This window comes from Dreissena polymorpha, chromosome 6 (genome assembly GCF_020536995.1).
Source record: "Dreissena polymorpha isolate Duluth1 chromosome 6, UMN_Dpol_1.0, whole genome shotgun sequence".
Classification (NCBI taxonomy): Eukaryota; Metazoa; Mollusca; class Bivalvia; order Myida; family Dreissenidae; genus Dreissena; species Dreissena polymorpha.
In genome coordinates this window covers 42338761-42365052 of record NC_068360.1, presented here as the reverse complement: position 1 = coordinate 42365052, position 26292 = coordinate 42338761, and the positions used below count along the sequence as shown (strand labels likewise).

Below are 26292 nucleotides of genomic sequence, written 5' to 3'. Positions count from 1 at the left end.
TCTGTCCACCAGGTGGTTGTCAGATGATAACTCAAGAACGCTTACGCCTAGGATCATGAAACTTCATAGGTACATTGATCATGACTCGCAGATGACCCCTATTGATTTTGAGGTCACTTGGTCAAAGGTCAAGGTCACGGTGACCCGAAATAGTAAAATGGTTTTTGGATGATAACTCAAGAACGCATAAGCCTAGGATCATAAAACTTCATAGGTAGATTGATCATGACTTGCAGATGACCCCTATTGATTTTCAGGTCACTAGGTCAAAGGTCAAGGTCATAGTGACCCTAAATAGTAAAATGGTTTCCGGATGATAACTCAAGAACGCATACGCCTAGGATCATGAAACATCAACGTTAGATAGATCATGACTCGCAGATGACCCCTATAGATTTTGAGGTCACTAGGTCAAAGGTCAAGGGCACGGTGACCCGAAATAGTAAAATGGCTTACGGATGATAACTCAAGAACGCATACGCCTAGGATCATGAAACTTCATAGGTAGATTGATCATGACTCGCAGATGACCCCTATTGATTTTGAGGTCACAAGGTCAAAGGTCAAGGTCAAGGTGGCCTGAAATAGTAAAATGATTTTCGGATGATAACTCAAGAACGCAAACGCCTAGGATCATGAAACTTCATAGGTAGATTGATCATGACTCGCAGATGACCCCTATTGATGTTGAGGTCACAAGGTCAAAGGTCAAGGTCACGGTGACCCTAAATAGTCAAATGGTTTCCGGATGATAACTCAAGAACGCATATGCCTAGGATCATGAAACTTCATCGTTAGATAGATCATGACTCGCAGATGACCCCTATTGATTTTGAAGTCACTAGGTCAAAGGTAAAGGTCACGGTGACCCGAAATAGTAAAATGGTTTTGGGATGATAACTCAAGAACGCATACGCCTAGGATCATGAAACTTCATATATACATTGATCATGACTCGCAGATGACCCCTATTGATTTTCAGGTCACTCGGTCAAAGGTCAAGGTCACAGTGACAAAAAACGTATTCACACAATTGCTGCCACTACAACGGACAGCCCATATGGGGGGCATGCATGTTTTACAAACAGCCCTTGTTTAGGAACAGTCACTCCATGAACATCACATTTAATAGTGTCAAGTATTGTCTCTATCAAAGATATATCAATGTTAATTGAAAGATCTTTGTCTCCATTAATATTTATTCCCCCCCCCCCCCCTTCGAAGGAGGAGGGGTATATTGTTTTGCACATGTCGGTTGGTCTGTCGGTCCGTCCACCATATGGTTTCCGGATGATAACTTAAGAACACTTAGGCCTAGGATCATTAAACTTCATAGGTACATTGATCATGACTGGCAGATGACCCCTATCGATTTTCAGGTCACTAGGTAGAAGGTCAAGATCACGTTTGGGGGGCATATGTCTCCGACCGGAACACTTGTTTATGTAAGTGTTGCTGTTATGCAATTAGTAGTATGAGTATTATCATTTACTATGTACTTTATGTCTGTTGAATGTAGTCAATACGATGTGTGTTGTGCCTTTTCATTGTGAAACCTAGTAAACTAGTTTTATTGGTCATATGGCGGTAGAAATGATATGCAATAAACCGTACAAACTTAAATTGTATGTTCCTTACGTGTTTTCAGCCAGGACACGCAATAGTTTATGAAATGTAGATCCATAATAATGTTGTTTTTTCAGACATATCCTCCGTAGTGTGTACCTTTCATTTAACATTTTGTAAATTTATGCAAAAACCAAGGTATTGAAAAATAAATCGTAATAACGGTATATCAATATTTTCAAAAGCAATCATCGGATTGGTTCAAAATTTAGATCTACCGGTAACCCACGAAGTGTATGAATACACAATTATACACAATTAATGCCATTTTGTAAGTTCCTCTTGCCCTACCGCCGGTAAAATCTTATGTATAGCTGACAGTTTTTATGACTTCAGTGAATTGTTACATGACAATGTATATTGTGTGTAACTGACAGTTCAATCACTTCAGTGATTTGTAGAAAGTACGACGGAGGAATAACATGAATCAACCGGTGCAGGTCACAATGCCACAATGTAACTCATTAAATATGTTCTATAGGCGTTTGATATGAATTTCATTTAGGCACAGGCTAATCAGGGACACCACTTTCCGCTTTTATGATATTTTTCGTTTAAAGAAAGTCTCTTTTAAGCAAAAGTTTAGGCGGAAAGTGTCGTCCCTGATTAGCTTGTACTGACTGCACGGGCTAATCTGGGTCGACACGTAACGCACATGCATTAAACCCCTTTTTCACAGAGCACGGTGAGCAAACATGATGACTAACAAATGGGCAAATTATCGACATACTGTTCACATGGGCATAGATTTCCATCTAGAACGTAACTAACGGTATATATAATTCAAATTAGGTAGCACGTGAAAATGAGTACAAGTTTACCCGGTTAACAATTGTGTTTAATTGCAAGTGGCCCTATTCACTTCAGTCGAGATATATGTCACGGATTCTCTATTGGTTATTGTCGACTCAGGTACTAATCAAAGTACTGACAGTACTGGTGTGACGATGCTTTTGAGAGGATGGATATAAAAGTTAAGTTTATCTACATCACCACAATCACCACAATTGTGTATGTTGGTAGGAAAAAAAAATTTGGTACAAATATTTTGTTGAAAAAATTAGGGTATGAAAACAAATTTGGGTACGAAAAAATGTTTTGGAACAAAAAAATTGGGACCGAAAAATTGTTGGGTACAAACAAAAAATTGGGGATGAAAAAAAATGGGTACGAAAAAAAAATTGGTACGAAAAAAAATTGGGTACAAAAAATTTTAGGTAAGGAAAAAAAATTGGGGAAATGGGAAAGAAGTACATGTGGGGAACTTGACCCACACTCGCACATTTTCGGCCCTTTCCGTCAAACATCAGATAAGTTCCTCGAAGGCAATAGTATGAATACACATTTCGGAAGCGGTAATGCGGTCCTACCTACGTGCGTCAAAATGTAAGCTTATAATAATCTGAGAACTATAGCCAGGTCAATTAAGGACTTAAAATACAATTTTGTGTCCTGATTTCATGGAGAAATGACCATGCATGTCCTAGATTTCAAGGCCCTGGTGTGACACATTGGTAGCATTACCGTTAAACTGTTACCAGGCTTATAAAATTAGTTTTTATTGAACTATCTAAGGAAATCTTAATCAGGCACTGATTTTTCTTGTTTTAATACAGTCATAGATCAGTTGTGGCCTTTGGGTAATGACCAATTTTTGTTTACTTGTCACACCCTTAAAACTTTTCACACGTCTATAATAGCAAATCTGGATTTAGGTGATCTTCAATGTTACATTTAAACTGAAGCTCTGTTACAAGAGTGCTGGTAAAGTCCAGTCACATATTTTAATCTAGGCAATGTCAAAATCAAAGTGTCAAAGACAAATGAAAGATGCGTTCATTAATTATTGTCCAGTTGTTTACTACTGCTGTAAGTTTTTAATTATATGACTGATGAACATCATGTGAGAGAAAATTCACATTATCATTGTATATCAGGTTAAGCAGCCTTTTAGATAACAAAGTATGCTAGTTTTCAATGTCGCTTCTGGGGATCAAACCGGTAAATCTTTTAGGAAGATTCTTAAATTTTCGCTCCCTCGAGAGCAACCAAACCAAAAATTAAGTCAAATATTGACGACTCGGTTTTTTGAGTCGGTTCATGAGAGATAATGGAGCTTGATTGGTCATTGTCGGCTCTGGTACTACTTACATGTACCCGGGGTACTCTGAAGTATACTTACATGTACCCCGGGTACTCTAAGTATACTTACATGTACCCCAGGTACGGTAAATAAACGTCATTGTACTCGGTCCATATTAGACTGTACCCGAGTTGTATTCGCACCCAAAATCCGATGTCCTAAAACGCGCAACCGATTATCTTAAACACACCTCTCTTCAAAAAACACTGCATCAACATGCTTTTTGAGTATGTGTTCCGATAATATAGAGGCCATTCTACAGAAAATTGACAAAAATGTGTAATCACAAAAAAATAGTCGACAACGACTGATTTAGGGTTAAATTTCCCGGGTACATTTTAGTATATTTACCGTACCCGGGATACATGTAAGTATACTTAAGAGTACGCGGGGTACATGTACGTAGTACCCGAGCCGACAATGAACAATCGAGCGATAATGGAAGGTGCAACATCTCTCACGCCCCCTAGCATCGCCTTAAGCAGTATTCAATTCTCAACAGGAAAGTGCTGGAGTCATTGATCCTGAGGGACAAGAAAAACAATTGATTAATGTTCGAAATAAATAATTTGATTAATGACAATTCTATTATTTGACAATTCTATTATTTGAGCCAGGTCACAGGAAAAGCGCAGTCAAATCAGTATCCAATTAAATTATTTGTTATTGTCAGAAAAACGCTTTTAAGCAAACAGCTTTCAAGCGACTGCAGGCTGATCTAGATCCAAACTGGCCACAATCACCTTAATGTCTCTTTTACTGTGACACAGTTCATTTAACTTTAAAATGATAAAAAGTACTAACACTAAGAAAGAGTACGAACCAGTAAAGAGTTTGAAATCAATGTTGAATTTCAGTACAGCTTGGTGATCTGCAATTTCCCGATGAAATGTTGATATCGGGTATCATAGTCATTCAATAAGTCGCAAAATGCTCGAATACAATTTATAAAGCACAATGTGACTAATATTGATAACTTAAAATACCAGTATGCCAGTTTTGCCGTGTCAAGCTGTTACGATCCAGAAAGTCCTTCATTCACATTGAGTATATATCCTTCGAATTTCAACTATTGTTGTCATAAGCGGAGATTTAGTGAATAAATAATGCATATATCCTAAATGACAGCTTCTAACTAGCGAAACAAGCCAATTTATGCAGTAAGAAAGTTTTGAATCGAGACCATTGTTGAATGTTGAAACACAAACGACAACTCTGCTAGGAGAATGTTATCAATGACGAGCAATCTCCTAGGCAGTGGCGAATGCAAAAGGGAAGTAACTGAAAAATCGAGTTATCTCAATCGGACTGGCTCGGTCTTTTACATAGGTCACCATTGTGAATTTTTTTTGATGGTTATGATACCTTGGAAGATGCTGTTCCAGCATCGTCAATTAAAAGTACCTCGGGTGCTCTTAAGTATTTAACAATGTACCTCGGGTACGGATATTAAACGCACACATACTTTGGAGTAAAATAAAACATAATAAAATACATGTATCGTAAAAACTATTATGTGATTCGAAATAGCGACATCTAAGTTAGCGTGATGAGCAGTTAACCACCAGACCAATCGACTTCCAAAACAAAGGCAGGTATAAAATACTGCTGTATTATAAACATGCATAAATATAGGCCCCGCTCTGGGAAAAGGGGGTTAAATGCGTGTCCGCACGAGCTAATCAGAGACAAGACTCGCCGACTAGACTTGATCTTTCGTTTAGAAAATACTTCCTTTAAAGTGGCCTTTTCACAGATTTTGGCATATTTTGAAGTTTGTCATTAAATGCTTTTTATTGATAAATGTAAACATTGGATCTTAAAAGCTCCTGTAAAAAATCAAGAATAAAATTTAAAAAAGGAAAAAAAGTAGCCGGTACCAGGGCTCGAACCAGTGACCCTCGGAGTCCTGGAGTTAGTCTGATGTAAAAACGCATTAGCCCTCTCGGCTATTCCGCCGAGTAAACACAGTGTAAGTATTTTATACGTTATATAAGCAATCTTCGTAGTTTTGTGAATTTAAACGACAATAACAGAACTCTCCAAATTATTCAATCGTTTTGCGTTGCAACGCTTTATAATTTTTAGGTTTTCAAATCGTCAAAAGATACATAAATTGGCTGTATTGGACTATGGTAAATGTTCAGTAATACTGTTACCTCACAAATATAACTAAAACGAAAATTTGCGAATCTGAAACAACTTTTTTCAATTTTGTCAATTTACCAAACCGTGAAAAGATCCCTTTAAACGAACAAATTCCATAAATGCACATGCATTAAGCCCCGTTTTCCCAAAGCGAGGCTCATATAATAAAATTCCTAGTCAATATCCTATTCTATACCTGAAGTACTCATCAAAAATGGCAAGAGCTTTTCGAGCATATAAATAACACATTAACCACTGTGAAATCATGCATTCGTCTTGTTGCAAATACCCGGTGGTGGCGATCACCTCGTCGACCCGGATTCAAGGCCCGCCCCCGGCTTATGTGAGCTTGGTTGGTGGTCACCATACCCTACAGGTGGAGTTTCCGTATCATACCCCTGCTTCACCTCACAACACATAACCGCACCAAAACTCGATTTATCCCATTTTCAACGCGACATTGACGGTATAACACTTTATGAAATATACTAGCCCGTATATGCGTTGAGCGTTTAACAGTAGCTGGGAGTTTGATTATTGCAACTAGTATACAGGCGTATGTAGGTCAAATGATTTTCGGCGTGCTCTGCTTTTCTACCGATACTGATATGGTTACGGGCTCGGCTTATAGTAAATAAATGTTTCTTGATTTGTCGACGAACATCTTGTGCGCTCAACACGTGAGTTTTAACTTGTATGCACTGTGGAGTTTTTAGGTTTCGTATGTTTAAAATAAATTAACACCAACGGTGAGGTTGATCATAGGCGCTCGATGTCAATGACAATGTTGTTGTTTTTTTTCAAATTTATTTATTTTTTTAGTTACCCGTTGTTTATTATAATGCATGCACATACTAAATTAATAAAAACCTTCCGACAAAACGTCTTCTTAAAAAAAGATAGTTCGACTATGTATGTATAGATATTGACAAGGTAAATCACTCGCCATTTTCTAAAGCAACGGAAGTGCGTCAATATGCATAATTAAGTCGCTGTCACCCCGCTCGCTTATTGAAATGCGCGCGCAGGCCGGGAACCTCGCTCTTTCTCTAGTGATTAATGTTGTTTCAGTGGGTAAATGTTATTGCCCTGTAAGTGTTTTAAATACCTGTGCTAATATGGCTGTAGTATGTTGTTGGTTTTAAGTCAGCACTTTTGACCAGTCAAAAAAAAACACGATTATATCGCTTCGCTTTAAAATGTTTACAATATCATATCAAGATTACCGGTTCTATTGAACAAAACAGTTGATGCTTGAGAATTTAAAGTTACGGTATATATCTGATGACCGTAAAGTATCGTGTAACTTTGCCGCCTTTCATACAAGAGTATGGAACGCCATTACTGACTGCATATGACTGTTGTCGTTGTTTGCAGTACATTAATCATTATTTTCAGTGGAATATTCATTATGCCTTGTGCAATTTTCTTTACGTTCGGTACAGTCGTCATTAATTGTATGCAGTAGTTAAAGCATTACGCGAAGTAGTAACAACATTATGTTCTGTCCAAACTTCTTGACGTTCTGTACATTCAACATTATGTGTAGTAGTTTTATCATTATGCGCTGTGCAAACGTCTTTACGTTCGGTACATTCGTCATTACGTGCAGCAGTTACACCAGAATGTACAGTAGAAACAACATTACGTGCTGTGCAAACTTCTTTCCGTTCGGTACATTCGTCATGACTCATTATGTGTAGTAGTTTTATCATTATTCGCTGTGCAAACGTCTTTACGTTCGGTACAGTTGTCATTTCGTGCAGCAGTTACATCATTAAGTGCAGTAGTAACAACAGTACGTGCTGTGCAAACTTCTTTCCGTTCGGTACATTCGTCATTATGTGTAGTAGTTATTTTATTATGCGCTGTGCAAACGCCTTTACGTTCGGTACATTCGTCATTACTTGCAGCAGTTACATCATTATGTTCAGTAGTAACAACATTACGTGCTGTGCAAACTTCTTTACGTTCGGTACATTCAACATTATGTGCAGTAGTTTTATCATTATGCGCTGTGCAAACGTCTTTACGTTCGGTACATTCGTCATTATGTGCAGCAGTTACATCATTATGTGCAGTAGTAACAACATTACGTGCTGTGCAAACTTCTTTCCGTTCGGTACATTCGTCACTATGTGTAGTAGTTTTATCATTATGCGCTGTGCAAACGTCTTTACGTTCGGTACATTCGTGACGAATGTACCGAACGGAAAGAAGTTTGCACAGCACGTAATGTTGTTACTACTGCACATAATGATGTAACTGCTGCACGTAATGACGAATGTACCGAACGTAAAGACGTTTGCACAGCGCATGATGATAAAACTGCTACACATAATGAGTCATGACGAATGTACCGAACGGAAAGAAGTTTGCACAGCACGTAATGTTGTTACTACTGCACATAATGATGTAACTGCTGCACGTAATGACGAATGTACCGAACGTAAAGACGTTTGCACAGCGCATAATGATAAAACTACTACGCATAATGTTGAATGTACAGAACGTCAAGAAGTTTGGACAGAACATAATGTTGTTACTACTTCGCGTAATGCTTTAACTACTGCATACAATGACGAAAGTACCGCACGTAAAGAAAATTGCACAAAGCATAATGTATATTCCACTGAAAATATTGATTAATGTACTGCAAACAACGAAAACAGTCATATGAAGTCTGTAATGGCGTTCCATACAAGAGTGTATGTTTATCCTTTTGTATGACAAAAATTCAAACATGGGCATATCGCCATTGTATCTACGAAATGGTGCCTTTAAACGCTCTTTGTATCAGATAACCGCAAAGTTGTGTGACACGTGCCATAATAAAGACTGCACATTTAAATAAATATTAATCGAAATGCTGATTCTGTTCGATATATAGTCAGGCAATGGTACCATGTAGTAGTCAAGATAGTCATCCCGCTTGGTACTTATGTTTTCATTTACATAGGCTATTTCGTTGTTATCTGATAGTGTTTATGTTAATGTCACAGAGCAAAATAGAAAAGGAAATAAACACACACTGTACGTGTAAGTACTTTAAGTGGGCTCTTTTTTCGTTAATACTGTATTGCTGTTATTGTACTTTCACAGGTCATATGAGCCGACGCATTTTTCAGTACTGTTGCGTGCCTGCGATAGCCGTATAAGTATAAATGAACGTATTATAATTATTCATGACGGAAAAAGATGGGCATGGTTAGTTGAATCGAAAGATAATATGCTTTTAAAATAGCCATGCTCATATTTTCAAGCGTTTTTATTAAGAATTACAGATTTGATCATGTATGATATCATTAAACGGTTTATTTATATTCAAATGCACCATTTTCGTCATTTATTATGAATAATTCTTGTTTTGAGTAGTTTGTCTCTTAATCAGGTTGTGTTCAGACGATGGCGTCTACGCGAACAATTGAAATAACGTTTGCAGTATAATTGTTTATCAGAAGAATAACAACGATATGCCATTCTGAATCACGAACTTACAATACTTGCGAATCGAATTTGCAAACCAGTGTTTATACTTGCGAATCGAATTTGCAAACCAGTGTTTTCTGAACAGAAATAACAACTTAAGCTAATATTATTACCAAAAATTACATTCGGCGTAAAAATAGTGTTTCTTTTTACTAACCCAACCTACCCTGGTCTTAAATTTTTACATGTTGAGTTTTCGATAAAGTTTGGTACCTTTGACCATATTTTCTTAATTAACAGTCACCTTTCCATTATAATTATTTCTCATATATATATATATATATATATATATATATATATATATATATATATGTATATATATATATATTTTCTCGAAGACCATGACGCAAACAGCAGCAGCAACACAACGCGCCAACGACGTCGACAAGGGGTGGGCATGGCTGGTGCTTGTCGCAGTGTATTCTGGGATATTCCTCTTATCGACGTCAATACTCATGTGCGGCGTCATCTTCTTCGCCCTGCTGACGTATTACGGCAAGAACGCTGCAATGACGTCGGTCATCGGCTCTCTCAATTCTGGGCTTATGAATTTGCTGGGTAGGAAACCTGTTTGTTTTTTCTTGTGTTGTATGTTACTCGTTGTGTCATTAATTGATATCGACTTTCTGAATAGTTGTACAAACATGAGTACGAACAATTCAGCTTGGTATATTTTTAGTGCTCACGAGGGGCTTTAAGAATACCGTGATGTCGATCGTCCGATAGTGCGTTAACTTTTTCTAACGACTTAATTTTCTTAACGCATAGACAGAATTAACAAAACTTCACTGGAATGATCCTTGGAAGACCCTCTTTAAACTTTTAAAAAGTTTTTTTCATCGTTCCGGTACATTGCACATGGTAATCAGAACTAAAAATATATTTTTAAAAATGAAAACAGTTTTACTCTAAAACCACAAAGATCAGTGCTGTAAGATTTGGTGTATAAAATTGGCTAGTGGGCCTCTACTAAGTGTTTGTTCAAGTAAAGCCCTGTGTTCAAAACATGCCATGTATAGGGGGTCACAAGATTTATATGTAGAGACTTCAATAGAATGAACTTTTTATATCTTCTCTGAAACCACAAGGGTCAGGGATTTAATCTTTGGTGTGTAACATTGGTAACATTGTATAGTGGTAACCAACCAAGTTTGTTCAGATCATAACCATGGCCTAAATAAAATTTTACCACAGCGGTTTTCTCTGCAACCGCAGGCCCAGAGGTATGTTTGGCCTATAACATCTTTTAGCGAGGTCAAAACAAAACTTGACACGCCCGAATGTATACATAGTGTATATAGACTGATATAATAAATATCTTTCAAAATGATATTTTCTGAAATAAAATTGAAAACTTACAAATAACTAGCAATACTAATTGTATCCATATCATGTCTTTTCATGGCTTCATGTATGTTTCTTTCTAGGTCCACTAGTTTCCATAGTAATGGACACCTACTCCTGCCGAACGAGCATGTTGATTGGTGCAATCCTAGTAACGTCATCATACGTAGCGAGTGCTTTCGTACAAAACATAGATCTCCTGATCTTTATTTTCGGGGTTTTAGGAGGTAACAGCACTTTGTTTCGTTTAAATAATATATCATTCTAGAAAGCGCTTAACCGGAAGTAGCATGTACACTATTTTCTCTTAAATTGTAAATAATTAATGTTATTTATTCGCGTAAAATTTATAATGACGGAATAAGCATATTATTTCTGTTAATTGTGATAATACGGTTATATAATCTAACAACATTTTATATAATTTAAACTTTTGAATAGAATCGACATTTTCAGGTACGGGAAATGCCTTGGTTAGCGTCCCTCTTGCCGTCGTATTAGCGTACTATTTCGATAAGCGGAAGAAGTTCATAATCGCGCTGAGCCAGGCGGTGATTGGGCTCGCAATGTTTGTTGCTTCGCCCTTGACATTTTTTCTTCTGGACAGATACGCGCTTAAGGGCATGTTTCTTATGACCGCTGGAATAAAAGCTCAGCTTTGTGTCATTGCACTGCTTTGCAGACCGAATTCCCGAGAACTACAGTTACAAAATGACAGAAAACGTGGACGAAAAAAAGATAACAAAATCACGGGATGTAATAGTAAAGGTTTCGTCTGTTTCGATTTATCTCTTTTGTTAAATACCCCATTCCTGTTATATTTATGCAGCACAACAGCCTGGAACTTTATGTTGTCCGTCTGTCTCATGCATTTACCAAATTTCATGCTGACCAAAGGTAAAAGCGACGTGGATGTGACGTTTATTATGACAATATTCGGAATATGCAATACATCCGGACGATTCATCTTGGCGATTAGCTTTGTCACAGACAAACTAGACTCATTAATAATACATATATGCTGCCTTGGTGTGTCCGGTGCTCTAACCATATCATATCCCTTGTACGCAAGCATGGACGGAGCGGAGTTCGCCCTCGTTGTGATAGCGGGGACTTTTACAGGTGGCTCAAACTCCCTGATGACGCCTATCACTCTGGATTTCGTCGATGAGGACCGGATATCCGACGCGCATGGCCTAGAGTTCTTCTTTTGCGGGCTCGGCTATATCACAGGACCTCCCATAGCAGGTGAGGAGGCGATGTTTATGCATTAAGTACAACACATAAACGTATTAAAAATATTGTTCAAATAGAACGGGTACCCGAAAGAAAAAAAGGATTAACTTGACGAATGTACTTACTGCAACATATGACATTGCTTGTGTTACAGCCATTACACATAGTGTGATTCACTCTTTGGAACCGGGCCATTACGGCATAGCTGTGAGGTTGTATCAGGGAATATTTAAATATGATAAATTAAGCGGTATCATCTAGCCAACTGAAATTTAACTTATTCAATAAAGCAGTTTTTAATAATCTAACTCTACACTCGATAGAAATGACCATATATGTAATGGTTATCATTTCATGGACAATACGTTTTTTTAATTGTCAGGTTACATGTTTGAAGTGACTTCCTCCTACCACTACAGTGTCATGATGTCAGGTATGAATGTATGATTATATGAGTGATTGCCCGATGGGTAAAGTGTCGTCCCAGATTAGCCTGTGCAGTCCGAACTGGCTTATCAAGGACGACACTTTCCGCTTTTGTGGAATTTTTCGTTTAACGGAAGTTACGTTAAAACGTAAATACAGTTTAGTCTGAAAGTTTTGTTCCTGACTAATGGTCGGTCTGTAAATTGGTTTTTGTGTGAATAAATATGGATTTTTGACGAGTATATTTAGTAAATCAAGTTTTAACATGACTATTTGTCAGATATGGGCCTTATATGTTTGGTAACACTAGTGCAATAGTGGCTTTTACATGCAGCTTTGTAGATTTCTCGAAGTACCACTGGGGTGTGGAGCAGACATCTTCAATGGCGGACTCGAGCTGCACAATGGTGTCAGTGATGTTGTTGTTGATGATTTTATAATCAAAGTAGTGGCCGTAGTGTTTCTCCAAGAGTACGCTTACCTTGGCCAGACGCTCCAGGCTTCTCTCATATGGAGAATAAGATATATATATTATATAGATCGTTTCAGAGCTGTAGGGTTAGCCAATATATTCAACTTAAAAGGGAATCAAACCTTGCCATTAAAAAGGGGCTTAATGCATTTGTGTAGTGCCCCACCCCCAGATTGGCCTGTGAAGTCCGCACATGTTAATTAGGGATGAAGCTTTCCACCCCAACAGGATTTTGGCTAAGAAGAGATTTCCTTTAAACAAGGAATACAATGTGGGACCTACACAGGCAAATCTCGGGCAATTTTTTACGCACATGCATTAAACCCCTTTTTGTCGGAGTGAGTCTCAATTTGTAACTAGATTTGTTCCACACACTGAAGCACCCAGCTTACACAATTGGAAACATACAGATAAATCTGTGAATTTACGAGGACGTGCTTTCAAACCGATAATCTTTTTTTTAATGACATTTTTTTAAAAAGTACAAAAGGGCCATAATTCCAGAAAATATATTGATTCCGTCACGTATATAAGGTCATTTAGCCGTTGAATTGTTTAGCCAAATCCATAATGCAGGTGAAGAGGAGTTAAGTTAACAAGATTTGAGGACTATATAGGCTATGGTGAAAACGGACAAAGGCATTTTTTGTGGTAGCAGCGTAAATGCCTTCTTTTATTATCATCTACACATTAAGGTTTATCAGCTGTAATGTTTTAGAGCGAAATCCACCCAGCAGATAAACAACAGCTGAGTGCACAATCTTTGACATCTCAAATATCTACTCCTAAATTTCCGAGCAGAAAGTTCTAAAGAATTATCAGTAGTATATGTTAAAGCTATAATAAATCCGGAAATTATAAACATAACAGTATTTACTCTTGCATTTTTTGTTTCTGATGTTTAAAAAAAATGTTAATCATGTTTACTGTGCTGAACGTGATTTTAGTGAATAACCAGGCCTGGGCCGGTGTTCATGATGCTTTTTATGGGAATCCTAATTTAAGCGACACTTAAAATAATATTTCTGATTTCATTTTATTTACCAAATCTGTTAACAGAAATTGGAAATGCTAAATATTAATTCATTTAATAAGAAACATTTAAAAAGACCTGTACAGGTATCAGCCGAAGAGTTGAGGGATACAGGGATTTTAAAAGATGCTTGTAAGACATCCCTGAGCACTTTTGTGAATTCCGACCCTGGTAGATGTTGTTTAGGAACGGTCACTCCATGAACAGCTCATTTGCTAGTATTGTCTCTATCAAAGATATATCAATGTTAATTGAAAGATCTTTGTCTCCATTAATATTTTATATAAGTGTCCATAATATGCAATAAATAGTATAAGTAGTATCATTTACTATGTACTTTATGTCTGTTGAATGTAGTCAATACGATGGGTATTGTGCCTTCTTATTGTGAAACGTATTAAACTAGTTTTATTGGTCAGATGTCGGTAGAAATGATATGAAATAAACTTTACAAACTTAAATTGTATGTTCCTTACTCGTTTTCAGCCAGGACACGCAATAGTTTCTGAAATGGAGATCTATAATCATGTATTTTTTTCTGACATTTTCTCTGTATTGTATACCTTTCATTAACTATTTTGTAACATTATGCAAATACAATGGTATTGAAAAATAAAACGTTATAACGGTATATCAATATTTTCAAAAACAATCATCTGATTGGTTCAAAATTTAGATCTAACTCACGAAGTGTATGAATACACAATTAATTCCATTTAGTAAGTTCCAATTACCATGCCGCCGGTTAATTCTTTCTTGGCTTTGTATAACTGACAGTTTTTATGACTTATGTGAGTTGTTACTTGACAATGTATATCTTGCATAACTGACGGTTCTATCAGTTCAGTGGTTGTAGAAAGTACGACGGAGGAATAACATGAATCAAACGGCGCAGGTCACAATGCACATCATTAGATATGTTTTATAGGCGTTGGATATTAATTTCACCTAGGAACATGCAGTCCGCACAGGCTAATCAGGGACGACACTTTCCGCTTTTATAATATTTTTCGTTTAAAGGAAGTCTCTTCCTGGCAAAACTTTAGGCGGAAAGTGTCGTCCCTAATTAGCCTGTGCGGATTGCACAGGCTTATCTGGGTCGACACGTAACGCACATGCATTAAACCCCTTTTTCACAGAGTACGGTGAGCAAACATGATGACTAACAAACGGGCACATTATTGGCATACTGTTCACATTTGCATAGATTTCCATCTCGAACGTAACTAACGGTATATATAATTCCAAGTAGGTAGCACGTGAAAATGAGTACAAGTTTACCCGGTTAACCATTGTGTTTAATTGCAAGTGGCCCTATTCAATTCAGTCGAGATATATGTCACGGATTCTCTATTGGTTGTTGTCGGCTCAGGTACTAATTAAAAGTACCCCGGGTGCTCTTAAGTATTCTACAATGAACCTCGGGTACGGAAATTATACGAACAAATACGTTGGAGTAAAATAAAACATAATATAATACATGTATCATAGAAACAATAATGTGATTTGAAATAGCGACATTTAAGTTAGTGTGATGAGCATTATACTTCCAGACCAATCGCCTTCCAAAACAAAGGCAGGTACAAAATACTTGTGTTTCATTAACATGCATGCGCGCATACATATAGGCCCCGCTCTGGGATAACGGGGTTTAATGCGTGTCCGCACGAGCTAATCAGAGACGAGACTCGCCGCCTAGACTTGATCTTACGTTAGGAAAATACTTCTTTTAAACGAACAAATTCCATAAAAGCACATGCATTAAGCCCCGTTTTCCTAAAGCGAGGCTCATGTAATAAAATTCCTAGTCAATATGCTATTCTATACATGAAGAACTCATAAAAAATGGCTAGAGCTTTTCGATCATGTACCTAACACATTCAACCACTGTGGAATCATTAATTTGTCTTTTTGCAAATACCTGGTGATGACGATCACCTTTTCGACCCGGATTCAAGTCCCGCCCACCCCCGGCGCATGTGAGCTTGGTTGATGGTCACCATACCCGACAGGTGGGGTTTCCACACCATAGCCCGGCTTAACCTTAAAACACAAGACCACAATGAAAAACTAAATACTAGTAGATGATAAAAGAAGCTACAATTCAAGTGCTGAGTCACTCGCCGGGTCACAAGTTGTAGCCTTTGATAAAACTAATAAATGTGGAGATAAAACTCTCGATGCGGGCTGATAAGGTTACGGACTAGTCCTTCTTAAATGCTTTAAACTTTTTACATTAGCTGGGAGTTTGATAATTTCAACTTGAATACAGACGAACGTAGGTCAAATGATTTTCGGTGTGCTCGGGTTTTCTATTGGATACAGATAAGTTTACGGACTTAATTAACACGGCTAACAGTAAATTAATCTTTCTTGATTTATGGACGAACATGTTTTGCGCTCAACACGTGAGTTTTAACTATATGCCTTGTGGAGTTTTAAGGTTTTGTATGTTTAAAATAAATTGACACCAACGGTGATGTTGATGTTTTTTCTATATTAACTGTTGTAAAATACGCATCTATGGGAGATGTTAGACAATTTTGATTAAACACATCATAATTATGTTTTGAAATGGTTCGAAGTTTTCTGCATGTATTTATTGGGTGCACAATTCAATCAATAGCAAACAAGCAGCGTGAACGACCTCTTTATTTATAATGACTCATTCAAGTGTCAAACATAATACGTCAGTGTAAACAAAATTCATTAAAGCGTCTTGTTCACAATTATATCCGGATATATCAATCGAGAATTTCGGAGAAAAAGCTTGACATATTGAAGCAAGCAAACTTAAATGCCAAAGTAAAAAAGTAACGAGAAGAAACATAAATAAAATTAAATGTTAATAACATACAAATGCGTTTCTGCCACTAAGATCACAGGTGGTTAGCGTGTGGCTATGATATTAATTAGTGCAATTATCATTTTGAATGATAAATAATTATATTATAACGAAAAAAAAAAAATTCTGAAAAAAAAATAATTCACTATCAAATATATATAACAAGGTATCCAACTCAAAATCACCCGAAAACGGGGTGCATCGCTTTGAACAGCCATGACTTCATCAATTGTGCAGCGATTTTCACGATCGCGGTCTTATTAACGCAGAAATGAATTTCCGTCTGCAAATGTACATGTCTTGCAATATTTTTACAAATGCTGGGTCAACTTTTAAGAAATAATATGATTCAAAACTCGCGTGGGCATTTTCCAAGTAAAGTTCATGGACATCGATACCATAATTCAATAAAACGTATAAAAAACATTCTTACCGTGCTTGCCGTTGCATTATGCATCAAAACTAACTGGCCAGCGCCGTTTGAAACCTTTGTTTACATACATTTCAACTAACCGATATTTTAAACACACAAGTGATTTCATTGGTCCAATGCGTAGGTGTGTCTTAACAACTGAAGATGTCATTCATTATGCCTGTCTGATCGGTGTCAAGTAGGTTAAGCGAGTTGTGTATCGTATCATTTCTTAAAATTTGATCCAGCATTTGTAGAAATGTAACAAGATATATACATTTCTACAAAGGAAATTCATTTCTGAGTTGAATAAGACCAAGATCCTGAAAATCGCTGCACCATTGATGAAGTTATGGCTGTTCAAAGCGATGCACCCCGTTTCCGGATGATTTAGAGTTTGATACCTTGTTATACATATATATTTGATAGTGATTTTGTGTTCAGAAAGTTGATTGTTTGTTATAATGTGATTATTTATCATTCAAAATGATGTTTTCACTACTTAATATCATAGCCACACGCTAACTAACTGTGACTTAGATTTGAACCCAGGTAATCTGGGGAAAAGCGCCTTGATGACTTTTGCAATACGATATGCAATTGCCCACTGTTTTAGTTGTTGTCTGTGGGGGTCGGGTTAATGTTGTTGTTTCGGTGGGTAATATGGTTGTGTCGGGATTTTCTAATTAATAGTAAATAAAGTATATTCTAATGAAGAAAATATGACGTAAACTGGATAAGATCTCAACAAATAAATAGTGTATCGATACAATAAGTATTTATAACCATCTTATATAGGCGTTCAAATGGTCTTGTGATTATGTTTACAAAACATCAAATAAACAGACCAAAGTTCCAATCTATTAAATGTTATCGTGAGTTATATAGACTCAATTACAGAGGTTAGCCTAAACTCCCAACATACCAAAGTTAAAGTTTTGCGATTCAAACAAAACAATAATGCCACCTGTCAAATCGGAATTTCTGTTTATAACCATAAAGAACCTCGTTTCTTGACAGGTTATTTTTCTGTCGTCGGCGTGACATGTTGTTTGAAGTAGCGATAGCGTTAAATGGTCAATATCGAGTGCTAGAAATGATATACTAGTATATATATTTTGTATTCCACAAAGAATAATTTAATTTATTTTAAAAAGTTCAGATTAAAATCTTATTCAAAATGTAACCGGTTAATTGATCTTAATATATGTTCACTGGTTAACCTGTTGCTTCCGTAGTTCATACTGTTTGGGAGAGGGGGGAATGTGTTTGTTGCCGGAGGGGAGATGTTTCGTTGTTTCGTGTTGTAATTTTGTTGTGTTGGGGTTAAACGATGTTGTTTCGGCGGGAATGTTGTTGTTCCTGGGGTAATTCAGTGTGTTTTCATGGGTTAATGTTGTTGTTTCGAGGATGAAATTGTTGTTTCGGGGATGAATATTGTTGTTTCGGGGATGAATATTGGTTCGGGGATGCATATTTGTTTTTCGGTGGATAACGTTGTTGTTAAGGGTGTTACGTAGTGATTAATATTTTTTCAGTGGGTACCGGTAACTGTGATTGCTTTGTAAGTGTTTTAAATCCCTGTGCTAGAATGGCTGTAGTATGCTGTTGTTTTTAGGTCAGCACTTTTGACCAGTCAACAAAAATTCCAAATGGTAACATTGCTTCGCTTTAAAATGATTACAATTTCATATCAAGATTACCGATTCTATTGAACAAAACAGTTGATGCTTGAGAATTTCAAGTTACGGTATTTATCTGATGACAATAGTGTATCGTGTTACGTTGCCGCCTTTCATACAAGAGTGTATTTTTATCTTTCTGTATAACAGCAATTGAAACATGGTCATATCGCCATTTTATCTACGAAATGGTGCCTTTAAACGCTCTTTGTATCAGATAACCGCACAGTTGTGTGACACATGTCATAATGAAGACTAAATGTTTAAATAAATGTTAATCGAAATGCTAATTCTGTTCGAAATATAGTCAGCCAATGGTACCATGTAGTCAAGATAGTCGTCCAGCTTCGTGCTCATGTTTTCATTTACATAGGCTATTTCGTTGTTATCTGATAGTGTTTATGTTAATGTCACAGAACAAAAAAGCAAAGGATATAAACACACACTGTACGTGTAAGTACTTTAAGTTGGCTTTTTTTCCGTTAATACTGTCTTGCTGTTATTTTACTTTCACAGGTCATATGAGCGGACGCATTTTCCAGTACTGTTGCATGCCTGCAATAGCCGTATAAGTATAAATGAACGCATTGTAATTATCCATGAAGGAAAAGATGGGCATGGTTAGTTGAATCGAAAGATGATATGCTTTTGAAATAGCCATGCTCACATTTTCAAGCGTTATTATTTAGAATTAAAGATTTTATCATGTGTCATTAAACGGTTTATTTATATTCAAATGCACCATTGTCGTCATTTATTATGATAATTTATGTTTTGAGTAGTTTATCTCTTAATCAGGTTGTATTCAGACGATGGCGTCTACGTGAACAATTGAAATAATGTACGCAATTGTTTATCAGAAAAATAACAACGATATGTCATTCTTAATCACGAACTTACGAATCGAATTTGCAAACCAGTGTTTTCTGAACAGAAATCACAACTTAAGGTTATATTATTACCAAAATTACATTTGGCGTAAAAATATTTTTTGTTTTTACTAACCCAAGCTTCCCTGACCCTAAACTTTTACATGTTGAGTTTGCGATAATGTTCGGTACCTTTGACCATATTTTCTTAATTAACAGCCACCTTTCCATTATAATTATATCTCATTAATATTTTTCCCGAAGACCATGACACAAGCAGCAGCAACAACACAACGCGCCAACGACGTCGACAAGGGGTGGGCATGGCTGGTGCTTGTCGCGGTGTATTCTGGGATATTCCTCTTATCGACGTCAATATTCATGTGCGGCGTCATCTACTTCGCCCTGCTAACGTATTACGGCGAGAACGCTGCCAAGACGTCGGTCATCGGCTCTCTCAACTCCGGGCTGTTGAGTTTGCTGGGTAGGAAACGTGTTTGTTTTTAGCTCACCTGAGCACAACGTGCTCAGGGTGAGCTTTTGTGAACGCTTGTCCGTCGTCAGTCGTGCGTCGTTCGTCGTCAACAATTTTCCTTCTGATCACGCTAGAGGCCACATTTATTGTCCGATCTTCATGAAACTTGGTCAGAACATTTGTTCCAATGATACATCGACCGAGTTCGAAACTGAGTCATGCTGGGTCAATAACAAGGAAAAACCTAAGAAAAACCTTGTTAACACTGTAGAAGTCACATTTGATGCGCAATCTTCATGTAACTTTGTCAAATTGTTTGTCTTAATGATATGATAGTTGAGTTCAAAATGGTCCCGGTCCGTTAAAAAACATGATCGCCAAGGGGCGGGGCAGTATTTCTTATATGGCTATAGAGAAACATTGTGAACACTCTTGAAGTCACAATTTTTGCCCAATCATCATGAAACTTGGTCAAGACATTGGTTTCATTGATACATGTATCTCGGACGAGTTCGAAAATGGTTTAGATCGGTGAAAAAACATGGCCGCCATGGGGCGAGGAAGTTTTCTCTATATGTATATGGTGAAAACATGTGAACACTCTAGAAGTCACATTTTTTGTCCAATCTTCATGAAATACGGTCAGAAAATTTGTTTCCGAGATACAACGGTCAAGTTCGAAAACGGTTCCGATCGGTAAAAAAACATGGCCGCCAGGAGGGGGGTCATTTTCCTTATATTTATAAAGTAAAACAAGCTTGTGAACACTCTAGAAGTCACATTTTTGTCTAATCATCATGAAATTTTGTCTAAACATAGATTTTATAGATATCTCGGAAGAGTTCGAAAATGGTCATGATCGGTGGAAAAACATGGCCGCCAGGGGGTGGGGCAGTTTTCTCTATATGCATATAGTGAAAACATGTGAACAGTCTAGAAGACACATTGTTTGCCAAATCTTCATGAAATTTGGTCAAAACATTTGTTTCAAGGATACGACGATTGAGTTCGAAAATGGTTCGGATCGGTAAAAAAATGGCCGCCAGGGAGGGGGTGTCGTTTTCCATATATTTATATAGTCAAACATCTTGTGAACATTCTGGAAGTTACATTTTTTGCCTAATCATCATCATGAAATTTGGTCAATACATTGGTATTGTGGATATCTAGGAGGAGTTTGAAAATTGTCGTGATCAGTGGAAAAACATGGCCGCCATGTGAACAGTCTAGAAGACACATTTTTGCCAAGTCTTCGTGAAATTTGTTTCGAACATTTTTTTCCTGGATACGACGGTTGAGTTTAAAAATGGTTCAGATCTGTAAAAAAAACATGGCCGCCATGGGGGGGAGCTTTTTTCTTATATTTATATAGTCAGAAGCTTGTGAACACTCCAGAAGTCACAGTTTTTGCCTAATCATCATGAAATTTGGTCAAAACATTGGTTATGTGGATATTTTGGACGAGTTTGAAAATGGTTGTAATCAGTGGAAAAACATGGCCACCAGGGGAAGGGACAGTTTTCTCTTTATGTATGTTAGAAGCATTTTCCTTACATATATATTTTTTTTAAATCTGGGTATTAAAAACATGGCCGCCAGTGTGGGTGGGATAATTTTCTCTATATAAATAGAATGAACTTTTAAAATCTTATCTGAAACCACAAGGGTCAGGGATTTAATCTTTGGTTTGTAACATCGTATAGTGGAAACCTTCAAGTTTGTTCAGATCATGACCATGGCCTAAATAAAATCTTACCCACAATCTTACCCAAGCGGTTTTTTCTCTGCAACCGCAGGCACAGAGGTATGTTTGGCCTATAACATCTTTTAGCGGTGTCAAAACAAAACTTGACACGCCAGAATGTTCACATAGTGTATATACATATAGACTGATATACTTGTACATGTAATAGATATCTTTCAAAATAATATTTTCTGAAATAAAATCTAATAATACCAAAGGACAAGCAATACTATTGTATCCATATCCTGTCTTTTCATGGCTATGTCTCTTTCTAGGTCCACTGGTTTCTATAGTAATGGACACCTACTCCTGCCGAACGAGCATGTTGATAGGTGCAATCCTAGTGACGTCATCATACGTAGCGAGTGCTTTCGTACAAAACATAGATCTCCTGATCTTTATTTTCGGGGTGTTAGGAGGTAACAGCACTTAGTTTCGTTTAAATAATATATCATTCTAGATAGCGCTTAATCGGCAGTAGCATGCATACTATTTTCTCTTAAATTGTAAATACTTAATGTTATTTATTCGCGTAAATAATATATGACGGAATTAACATATTATATGTTGTTGATTGTGATAATACGGGTGTATAATCTAACAACATTCAATATAATTCAAACTTTTAAACAGTGTCAACATTTCCAGGTACGGGAAATGCATTGGTTAGCGTCCCTTTTGTCGTCGTATTGGCGTACTATTTCGAGAAGCGGAAGAAGTTCGTTATCGCGCTGAGCCAGGCGGTGATTGGGCTCGCAATGTTTGTTGCTTCGCCCTTGACATTTTTTCTTCTGGACAGATACGCGCTTAAGGGCATGTTCCTTATGACCGCTGGAATAACAGCACAGCTATGTTGCATTGCACTGCTTTGCAGACCGAATTCCCGAGAACTACAGTTACAAAATGACAGAAAACGAGAACGAAAAAAAGATGGCAAAATTACGGGATGTAATAGTAAAGGTTTCGTTTGTTTCGATTGTTCTCTTTTGTTAAATGCCCCATTCATGTTATATTTATTCAGCACAACAGCCTGGAACTTTATGTTGTCCGTCTGTCTCATGCATTTACCAAATTTCATGCTGACCAAAGGTAAAAGCGACGTGGACGTGACGTTAATTATGACAATATTCGGAATATGCAATACATCCGGACGATTCATCTCGGCGATTAGCTTCGTTACAGACAAACTAGACTCATTACTAATACATGTATGCTGCCTTGGCGTATCCGGTGCTCTAACCATATCATATCCCTTGTACGCAAGCATGGACGGAGCGGAGTTCGCCTTCGCTGTGGTAGCGGGGATTTTTACAGGTGGCTCAAACTCCCTGATGACGCCGATCACTCTGGATTTCGTCGGTGAGGACCGGATATCCGACGCGCATGGCCTAGAATACTTCTTTTGCGGACTCGGCTTTATCGCTGGACCTCCGGTAGCAGGTGATGAGGCGACGTTAATGTTATGATAAGTACAACAAATAAACGTATTGAGAATATTGTTCCAATTGAGCTCCAACGGGTACCCAAAAGAAAAAAAAGATAAACTGGACGAATGTACTTAATGCAATATATGTCATTGCCATTACACATACAGTAGTGAGATTTGCTTATTGGAACTGTACTAAGTGAAATTTATGGCATAGCTTCAAGGTTGTATCAGGGTATGTTTATATTTAATAAATTCAGCGGTAACATCTAACCAACCTAAATTGAACTTATTCAATAAAGCAGTTTTTAATAATGTCACTCTACACCCGATAGAAATGACCATAACTGCTATGATTATCATTTCCTGGACAATACTTTTTTTAATTGTCAGGTTACATGTATGAAGTGACTTCCTCCTACCACTACAGTTTCATGATGTCAGGTATGATTGTATGATTATATTAGTGAGTGATCTGTGGGTAAAGCGACGTCACAGATTCGCTTGTGCAGTCCGAACAGGCTTATCAGGGACGACACTTTCCGCTTTTGTGGAATATTTCGTTTAATTGAAGTCACGTTAAAACGTAAATACAGTGTAGGCTGGAAGTGTTTTTCCTGGCTAATGGTCGGTCTGTTATTTGGTCTGTGAGTGATAAATTTGGATGTTGGACGAGTATATTTAGTGAATCAAGTGTTAACACGACGTGGTGTCTATTTGTCAGATATGGGCCGTATATGTTTGGCACCACTTGTGCAACAGGGGCTATTACATGCAGCTTTGTAGTTTTCTCGAAGTACCACTAAAGGTGTCTGTAATCTGAAATACATACTAAAACCATTCAATACAGCAAACGATGAAACCTCAAATGCTAACAGTTGCATGCTGAGAAATAATATGTTTATTTGAATATATACATGTAGCTTACACATCATGTTTTCCCCACAGGCGCTGTTCTCATTCTGGGATGTATCCTTGCAGTTGCGGGCGCATACCTATTGCGACGGCAGAAGTGTCGCCAAGAAGACAACATTGACGATGCAACAGAACTAAGCGAACAACAACAACACTTATTTATCCCTGGCCATGTTAAACGCAATGATTTTAAAGAAGTTTGATTGTTAGAAGACAATTTTACATGCTTTTGTTTCACAATCGATTCATTAATATCGGAATTTTTTCCCCCAGCGTCCCATACGACATGGTTCCAATCGTGTCATTTTATAAAACTTGTTTGCCGAGTTCTTGTGACTTATTTAAGACGAGTTTGCCAACGTTTATTTAAGTAGATTTTGCAAACATGGTAGAAATGTTTACTCACAATCCAGTATACTCCGATATAAATTTGTTTTTAATAAATATTTTAAATTGAGTAATATTAGTCTATTTATACTTTTAGAAGTCAACTATTCAATAATTTCACATATGAACTTATCATGAAGTAGATTTATCGTCATAGCGACATATATGTACGTTAAATTGAGTTGTATGTACTTTTTAAAGAAAGTGTTGTTATGTTACAAAATATCTAAATTGTCACTGTTAATTTCCTACATATCTCAGATTATTGGACGACGTTTGTAAGAATGTCTCTGTTTATAGACGAACTTGTTCACATATGAAACATCAAGCCAGAGTTTGCAATACATCATCATGAACAAAACATTTCAATACATATTCTAACGAAATACCATACACTTAAGCCTAAAAATTCGCTTTAGATAATTTAATAATAAACGAAAAACAAAAATGGGGAATGTACGCATTCGAAAATACCGTTCAACTTAGAGTCTCTGCACTTCATTACACATTTTTAGATTTCAGATGTAAAAGGGTGTAATCTGAAACCGAAATGTAATTTAAATTATTTAATTATTATCGTTGGCCTAAATATAGACAGAATTCGCGTGAAACAACTAGAACTTTTAACTATTTCACTCATGTAAATTTGTAATTATGTATATGGATAAATAATAAATCGACCGATGCTTGAATTAAAAAACTATATTCACGTTACCAAGGTGCACTTTTACTGGAATACAAGAAAAACGTCAGGGAAATAAAAATACTTCAGCATACTGGAAGATGCCATCGCATGAGGTTCACAGGATACATATTTTAAAGCTGTTGCATTTAAAAGCGAATACTTCATTTACACTATTATTAACAAAAGACAGTTCATTGAATCATGTTACTTTATTTTTGGTTATAAGTAGCTTTAAAAATTGTACTTTTCCTTAATATAATTAGGATGGGATAAACTTTAGAAGTTTTTTTTAAATATATGTACTACCTGGTTCACAAACGAAAATTCGTTGGTATTTCGTTGTATCATGTTAACTTATATATAGTGTTGAGTAGATTTAAATATATCGAATTTAATTTTCCTTAATATACCTTGGAAAGGATCAACTTGAGATCTGTCTGAAATACTTACTGGTACAAGCATGGTGTATTAAAATTAAATATTACTGAAAATGTATTAATGATTCTGTCTGGACACTATAACTGAATGCAAATCAAGCAAAGCGTAACCGTATGAAAATAAAATACACATACTATTAACCGCTAGACCCATAATAATAACGTTATACTGCATCCACACTGCGAAAATAAAACTATTTGAGTAATAAATATGCAACGCAATGCAGTTCTACATAACACATTAACAACCTCGTCGGGAGAAAAATCAGCGCTACTCGTTATAAAATGTTATAACTCTGTGACACACTCGGAATCCTGTCAGATAGCTTAGTTGGGGAGATTAATGCGCACAACAGAAGAGACAACCTTGTAACATTATGTGAAAATATGTGAAGAACTGGTACAATTCAACTCGATTAATGTCCCATCAGTGAAGTAAGGTTGAACGCTGGATCGACCCATGAATTGGTTGTTCAATATCGGAGTGAAAGCCCGTAA

General features: G+C 36.9%; 1 protein-coding gene across 16 annotated transcripts in view; it reads left to right on the top strand.

Moving 5' to 3' along the window:
* Positions 1-6464: 6464 nt before the first annotated feature.
* LOC127834373 (monocarboxylate transporter 5-like) overlaps positions 6465-26292 on the top strand; it is a 42397-nt gene continuing 22569 nt past the window's right edge. Inside the window, exons 1-7 of one of the 16 annotated variants that reach the window (XM_052360156.1) lie at positions 16177-16195; positions 19373-19476; positions 19990-20209; positions 22220-22363; positions 22578-23384; positions 23764-23814; positions 24319-24742. In XM_052360156.1, coding sequence (XP_052216116.1) covers positions 19456-19476; positions 19990-20209; positions 22220-22363; positions 22578-23384; positions 23764-23814; positions 24319-24488 — 1413 coding nt within the window. In that variant the 5' untranslated portion in view covers positions 16177-16195; positions 19373-19455 and the 3' untranslated portion in view covers positions 24489-24742. Of the gene's footprint in view, positions 6598-8847; positions 8957-9019; positions 9125-9744; positions 9965-10833; positions 10978-11206; positions 11999-12368; positions 12420-12746; positions 14341-16176; positions 16326-18811; positions 19310-19372; positions 19477-19989; positions 20210-22219; positions 22364-22577; positions 23385-23763; positions 23815-24318; positions 24743-26292 lie in introns of those variants that run through there. The other 15 variants (XM_052360161.1, XM_052360170.1, XM_052360159.1 and 12 more) reach the window with 15 other exon arrangements.